The 8,070-nt window shown below is 47.3% G+C and overlaps 1 protein-coding gene across 1 annotated transcript in view; it reads left to right on the top strand.

The window, feature by feature from the left end:
- Window positions 1-8,070, top strand: part of COL4A3 (collagen, type IV, alpha 3 (Goodpasture antigen)) — a 130,504-nt gene that overhangs the window by 83,688 nt on the left and 38,746 nt on the right. Inside the window, exons 31-32 of the mRNA XM_015417824.1 lie at window positions 1,160-1,273; window positions 4,234-4,401. Coding sequence (XP_015273310.1) covers window positions 1,160-1,273; window positions 4,234-4,401 — 282 coding nt within the window. The remainder of the gene's footprint in view (window positions 1-1,159; window positions 1,274-4,233; window positions 4,402-8,070) is intronic.

Below are 8,070 nucleotides of genomic sequence, written 5' to 3'. Positions count from 1 at the left end.
GAATCCCTCCTCCTCTTTCGCTGGGGGGGGGGGGAAACTCGCTTAGCTTCTTTTCAGCTTAGTGATCGACAAAAACAAATCTTCATGACTTTCCATCAACGGGTGACACCACACTCCTCAACTTTCATTCTCCCCCCCCCTTTTCTCATTTAAAGTCTCTTTTTAAACGGGAGTTCGGGAATCCCTCCTCCTCTTTCGCTTGGGGGGGGGGTAGAAACACGCTTTACATCAGTTCATTATACCGATCGACAACTTACAATTTCAGCCGTTCCTTTTCATTTCATTCGCATTTTCGCTTCAGCACTCAGGTGGCGTCTGGCGGCTCCGCTAAGCCCCGTGCGGGGCCGCAAACGCGGCGAGGTTCATTGGGGCATGAGGGGAGCCTCAATTTCCGACCTTCCGGTCGAGAAAGAGGCTTTTCCCCTTGTGCGCCCCGAGTCGGAGCCCCTCTGGGGCTCGTCCGGGTCTCCGCTTGCGCGGATTCCCCCCTTAACCGCGGGCGGGCGAAGACGCCCTCGGGAGCACCCCGAGGATGCGTCCGCCATTCGCGGAAGCCAAACTGGAAGCCAGAATGGGATATATTTTGTGGGGAAAGATGTACACAAGACGGCAGCAAGATTACAGTGGCAATCTTAACCTGAGAGTTACTTAACCTGTGAGGCTTAAATTGCTTTTGAGTCACTCCAGCATGTCTACACATTGAAAATACAGAAGAAAAACCATTAAGTACTAATAATGTGAGTGAGCATGGAGTGAGTCCAGCATAAAAGTCTTGGAGAAGAAAAGCAACCCAATAATGGCACTGGGGCAACAGGGCACAGATCACCATCTGTGTCTCCTGAATAGCCTGGCTTAACTGGGGCAAGAAGCCTGAAGAGATGAATAGAGAATAGAGAACGTGGGAGATGGAGAATGAACTGAGTGCTTGAATTCCCTGAGGCCTTTTTGTAAAATGGCTTTATCTGACTAGCAGTCTCCAACAACAGGTTTTATATTCACCTTTCCTAACTCATCAGTGATAATTACAAGATTCTTAAATAAGTGCATGAACAAGACGTTGGGATACATGTATGATGTTTGTGAATGTGTGTCAGATAAAAAATAGAGATGTGCTATTATTTTTAAAAGTATAAATAATGTGAACAACACTGTCTTTTAGGAGAACCTGGAACCCCTGGCATTCCAGGACAAAAAGGTGCTCCAGGAAGAATGGGTGACTGTCTTATTGGTTTACCAGGGCCATCAGGCCCATGTGGAATTATAGGTCCACCAGGTAAGTTATTTGCAAAGGAACTAGCAGATATGCAGTAGACAGAATGCATCATATCTCTGCTCTGGGGTCCTACAGAGTTCTATCATATCCCCCATGTTGTTTAACATCTACAGGAAACTGCTAGGTGAGCTCATCCAGGGATTTGGAGTAAAGTGCCACCAATAAGTGGATGACACACAGTTCTAGTTCCCTGTAACAGCTAAAACAGATAGGTCTGTGTAAGTCCTGAATAGATGCCTGAAGGAGGTAATGGGATGGATGAGAACCAGTAAACAGAAGCTGAGTCCAGACATGACTGAGGTGCTGTTAGTCAGTGGAGCTGCTGCTCAGGGACTGTAGAGGGAGCTTGTCCCAGAGGGAGGTTATTTATTTATTTTATTTATAAATTAGATTTATGAATTGCCCAATCCGTGATTACTCAGAGCTCTGGGCAATGAACAACAAAACTAAAACATCTCTCCTTATATATAATTGAGTAAGAACATTCTATATGAACATTCTAAATTTGGCCCCTTTAGTGTATGGACGCTTGAACTGTCAGTCAGAAGACGCTGGCTGGGTTGACTGGCTGCTTTGTGCAGTCCCGCCCAGCGTTTCAAGGTCTTTTGCATATGGAAGCTGATTGGACTTCACTGCATTCCACACCTCAAACTCACCCCCCTCCCCGCAAGGCAGTTGGAATGTCAGTTGCATATGGAACCTTCAAGGTATTTTGCATATGGAAGCTGATTGGACTTCACTCCATTCCACACCTCATACTCCCCCCCCCACAAGGCAGTTGGAATGTCTGGTGGTGTGTAGGTCCCAGGATCATGTTTTAAAAGCTGCCTGGGGGATTATGGACCATTCAAACACTTTCAACCTTAACATACCTCATAGGGGGAAAGGAGAATGATAACAGCTTTGAAGGATGATAGGGAAATGGCTGAGAAGCTAAATGCATTTTTTGCCTCCGTCTTCACTGTGGAAGATGAGAAGTGCTTGCCCACTCCAGAACCACTGATTTCAGGAGGGGTGTTGGAAGACCTGAGTCAGATTGAGGTGATGAGAGAGGAGGTCCTAAAACTGATAGACAACTTAAAAACTGAAAAATCACCAGGCCCAGATGGCATACATCCGAGAGTTCTGAAAGAACTCAAATGTGAACTTGTAGATCTCCTGACAAAGATATGTAATCTTTCCTTAAAATCTGCCTCCATTCCTGAGGATTGGAAGGTAGCTAATGTCACTCCCATCTTTAAAAAGGGTTCCAGAGGAGATCCGGGAAATTACAGGCCAGTCAGTCTGACGTCGATACCGGGTAAATTGGTGGAAACCATTATTAAGGAAAGAATTAGTAGGCACATAGATGAACAAAACCTATTGAGGCAGACTCAGCACGGTTTCTGTAAGGGAAGATCTTGTCTCACTAACCTGTTAGTGTTCTTTGAGGGGGTGAACAAACATGTGGACAAGGGGGATCCAATAGATATTATTTACCTTGACTTCCAGAAAGCTTTTGATAAAGTTCCTCATCAAAGGCTCCTAAGTAAGCTCAAAAATCATGGGATAGAAGGACAAGTCCTTTTATGGATCAAAAACTGGCTAGTTCATAGAAAACAGAGAGTGAGTGTAGGTGGGCAATTTTCTCAGTGGAGGGTGGTAAGCAGTGGGGTACCGCAGGGATCAGTACTTGGTCCACTGCTTTTTAACTTGTTCATTAATGATTTGGAGATGGGAGTAAGCAGTGAAGTGGCTAAATTTGCGGATGATACAAAGTTGTTCAGGGTGGTGAAAACCAGTGAGGATTGTGAGGCACTCCAAGGGGATCTGTCAAGGATGGGCGAGTGGGCGTCAACATGGCAAATGGGGTTCAATGTGGCCAAGTGCAAGGTGATGCACATTGGAGCCAAAAATCCTAAATATAAATACACATTGATGGGGTCTGAACTGGCAGAGACTGAGCAAGAGAGAGATCTTGGAGTTGTAGTGGATAACTCACTGAAAATGTCGAGACAGTGTGTGACTGCAATAAAGAAGGCCAATGCTATGCTGGGGATTATTAGGAAGGGTATTGAAAACAGATCAGCCAATATAATAATGCCCCTATATAAATCAATGGTGAGACCTCATTTGGAATACTGTGTGCCGTTCTGGGCACCACACCTTAAAAAGGATATTATAGCTTTGGAAAAAGTGCAGAAAAGGGCAACTCGAATGATAAAAGGGTTGGAACACTTTCCCTATGAGGAAAGGTTAAAGCGCTTAGGGCTCTTTAGCTTGGAGAAAAGACGACTGAGGGGTGACATGATCGAGGTTTATAAGATTATGCATGGGAAAGAGCAGGTAGAGAAAGAGGTACTTTTCTCCCTTTCTCACAATACAAGAACTCGTGGGCACTCCATGAAACTGCAGAGCGGTCGGGTTAGAACGGATAAAAGGAAGTACTTCTTCACCCAAAGAGTGATTAACACATGGAATTCACTGCCACAGGAAGTGGTGGGTGCTACAAGCATGGACGGCTTCAAAAGGGAATTAGATAAGCATATGGAGCAGAGGTCCATCAGTGGCTATTAGCCACAAGGTATAGCTAGGGGCTCTGGGGCAAGTGATGCTCTGTCTTCTTGGTGCTTGGGGGGGTCAACAGTGGGAGGGCTTCTAATGTCCTGGCCCCACTGGTGGACCTCCTGATGGCACTGGTATTTCTGGCCATTGTGTGACACAGAGTGTTGGACTGGATGGGCCTTTGGCCTGATCCAACATTGGCGTCTCTTATGTTCTTATGTTCTTATGAGTGGGGGACTGGGCATTCTTCAGTCCAGAAGGCAGTTGCCTCAGAACCTTCCCCCCTCTGTATCTCACCCCATAGCCACCACAGATGCCTACAAACTTCAAGTGAGGTTTCATGTTCTGGCTGGACTTCAAGGCAACAAACTTGTAGATTTTTTTCTTTAAACATAAAAATGTTTCTCTTTCCTTAGGAGCCAAAGGTGTACTAGGACCCAGAGGAGACCCAGGTATTCCAGGTTTAGACATCCCAGGGTCCCAAGGACAATTTGGACTACCAGGATTACCTGGCCCTCAAGGAGGTGAAGGGCTTCCTGGCATCAAAGGCCAGGCAGGCAGACCAGGAATACCAGGAACACCAGGTATCACTTGTTTGCCATTTTTGTTTCATATAGGAATGGGAATTATCAATACAGTCTGTAAACAATATGAAGCCAATAGCATGATATTAAATCAGTGTGTGATGCATAGGGAAAGGCAAGGGGTTATAGGTGTACAGCAAAGCACATTTAATTCATGACAGAAGGGCACTCCTTCACTGGCAACTGGTATACATGATATAGGTCCTACATATCTGCAGGACCATCTCTCTTGATATGCTCCACTGTAGCAGCTTCGCTAACCTGAGTGAAGTCTTCTGATGGTGCTATCCTGCAAATGGCCAGCCTGAAGAGGTCAGAAAGATTCCTATGCTTTTAGCATTTCATGAACTGTACAAAATTGAGGGCATTTTTGTAAAGGGAATAGGGCATAAGAAATGTCTGTGATATTGTTGACAGTTCATGGCATAGTTCACTTTATGTCCTATACTGTATGAAGTGTGTTTTAACTTTGCAACCCACCTTCATTGCATTGTTTGTTATTTGCATAACACTGTCTTTATTGCATTGTTTTAAGTTGTATTTAACTCCCCTTACTGCATTGTTTTAAATTGTGTAATCTGCACTGAGTGTCAATGAGAAAGGTGAATTGTAAGTGAAGTAAACAGAAATAAAGTAATGTGAATAACTTTCAAAGGACTGAATAATGGTACTGTGAGTCATATATGAAGTATTTCCCCCCCAATTCAGAGAGAGCTGAGTGTTAAAATAGTCTCTTATATACAAAACAGTTTTCTGAACAGGATGAGCACATGCAAAAAGATACTGTGTGAGCAGTGAAGGGGAAACACTATGTCTGACATGCAAGCCAAACAAATGGCTGGCACTGACTCAACTTGGGATGTTTATTGCTGACGCTTGTGTTGGTTTATTTTATTGCTGCAGAACATGATGATTAGCCCCCAAACTAGGGTTGCCAGCTCCAGCTTGGAAAATACCTGGAGATTTTGGACGTGGAGCCTGAAGACGGCAGGGACTTCATTGGGGTACAATGCCATAGAGTCCAAAGCATCCCTTTTCTCCAGGTGAACTGATCTCTGTCTCCTGGAGATCAGTTGTAATAGTTGGAGATCCCCAGCCACCACCAGAGATGCCAGCCTCCAGGTGGGACCTGGGGATCCCCTAGAATTAAAGTTAATCTCCAGACTACAGAGATCAGTTCCCTTGGAGAAGATGGATGCTTTGGAGGGAGGGCTCTATGGCATTGTACCTAGGGCTGCCAATTCCCCCCGGGGGTGCGGATTTCCCCCCGCTTTGGAGGCCCGATTTCCGCCCCCGCGGAATCGGGCCCCGGGGGAAACCCCACCCCCGCGTGCACGTCACAGGCAAGTGACGTCATGAAGCCGGGCACGCTGGGGGCGGGGCCACAGCCATTTGAGATGTTGTTTAACATCTATATGCGCCCCCTTGCCCAGATTGCCCGGAGTTGTGGGCTTGGGTGCCATCAATATGCAGATGACACCCAGCTCTATCTGATGTTAGGAGGCCAGTCAGACTCCACCCCGGATGACCTTCATCGGGCATTGCAGGCTATGGCTGGTTGTCTCAGACTGAGCCGGTTGAAACTAAACCTGGCAAAGATGAAGGTCCTGGGTCTGAGTTGGATCGGTTCAGGGCTGGGGCTCCCTCTCCCGACCTTCGATGGGGCGCCTCTGGTGCCAGCGTCTGAGGTTAGGAGTTTGGGTGTGCTCCTGGATTCCTCCTTAACGATGGAGGCCCAGGTGGCAGCCACTGCCAAGTCGACCTTTTACCACCTTCGGCTGACTTGGCAGTTGGTCCCTTTCCTTGACTGTGATGACCTGGCCACAGTGATCCATGTGACAGTCACCTCGAGGTTAGACTACTGTAATGCTCTCTACATGGGGCTGCCTTTGTTGCAAATCCGGAAACTGCATCTAGTGCAGAATGCAGCAGCCAGGCTGTTGATGGGTCTCTCCAGGCGGGAGCACATCTGGCCTGTGCTGAAAGCGCTGCACTGGCTGCCAATGGCGTACCAGATCCGCTTCAAAGTGCTGGTTCTTACCTTTAAAGCCCTATATGGCCAGAGTCCAGTCTACCTAAGGGATCGCCTTTCCCCGCATTTTCCCTTCAAGGGCACTACAGTCGGGGAGTCAAAATCTCCTGGTAAGCCCAGGCTCCAGGAATATCAAATTTGCTGTTACCAGGGCCAGGGCGTTTTCGGTGGTGGCTCCTACCTGGTGGAACGAGCTCCCAGAGGAGATCCGAGCCGTGCGGGACCTTGCACAGTTCCGCAGGGCCTGCAAGACGGAACTCTTCCACCAGGCTTTTGAGTAGGAGCTGCCGCCACCATTATTCCACCATCGTTACCCCTCATCATCGCACCTCGACCATCAATTATGCGGATATTAAATGGGGTGCGAGACGTTCCTAGATGAAGATGGGATGATTGGGTTGCTAGGAGGTACGTTGTTGGCCTGGAATTAATAACTTTTACCAGACCCCCATCTTGCAGCCACTGATTTTGTGACATCTAGAGCACCGACATTTTAGAGCTTTGTACTGTATTGTTTTATTCTGTTTTTATCTGTTTTAGCTTTGGCACTTGTGCCTCTTTGTTAGCCGCCCTGACAAAGCTTCGGGGAGGGTGGGATATAAATCCAATAAATAAATAAATAAATTTGGTTCTCAATCTGGAGCCAGTGCAGTTGGTAGAGCACAGGTTGTATATGTGCTCTCAGGGGGATCCCATGGTGCCTTATTCTGGACCAGTTGAAGCTTCCGAAGCAAGTTCAAGGGCAGCCCCGTGTAGAGTGCGTTACAGTAGTCTAGTCTAGAGGTGACCATTGCATGGATCACTGTGGCCAGGTCTCCATGGAGCAGGTAAGGGGTCAGTAGCTGGGCTTGACAAAAATGGAAAAGCACCACCCTGGCTGTATTTGTGACCTGAGCCTCCAATGAAAGGGAGGCATCTAGGATCACACCCATACTGTTGACGAAGGGAGCTGGTACTAGCTGTACTCTGTCAAGAGTGGGAAGCTGAATTCCCTGACCCAGACACACACACCCCAGCCTTACCACAGGACCTCTGTCTTCGATGGGTTCAGCTTCAGACAGCTCTGCTTTAACCATCCCACCACAGCCTCCAAAGAACTTGCCAGATCTTCTGGGGCAGTATCCGGACGGCCGTCCATTAACAGATACTGCTGGGTGTCATCTGCATATTTATGACACCCTAGCCTGAATCTCCTGATTAACTGGGCAAGAGGGTGCATATAGGGACGTCCGACTGGCCTTGACCAGGGCCGGGGCTTTTTCGGCCCTGACCCCTGCCTGGTGGAATGAGTTCCCATGGGAGATCAGGACCCTGTGGGGTTTATTACAATTCCACAGAGCCTGCAAAACAGAGCTCTTCCAGTGGGCTTTCGGTTGAGGCAGTGGGCATCCCCCTCCTTGGGTCGGCCCCCATCTGTAGCCTGGGTCCGAGATCCTAAATCGTATAGATCCCCAACAAATTTAAATTCTAGTACCATCAACCTCTGAGATATCTGGTTTTTTACTAGAGTTGTATGGTACATATGAGCTACGTTAATTTATATTGTGTTTTAATGTGATTTTAATTGTATTGTATTTTATCCTGTTGGAACCCCCCCTCAGCCTGTTAAGGGGAGGGCGGGATATAAATCCAAATAA

Source organism: Gekko japonicus, unplaced genomic scaffold (genome assembly GCF_001447785.1).
Source record: "Gekko japonicus isolate JY-2015 unplaced genomic scaffold, Gekko_japonicus_V1.1 scaffold302, whole genome shotgun sequence".
NCBI lineage: Eukaryota > Metazoa > Chordata > Lepidosauria > Squamata > Gekkonidae > Gekko > Gekko japonicus.
Note: the sequence above shows the minus strand (reverse complement) of the source record. Positions and strands in the feature narration are given on the sequence as shown.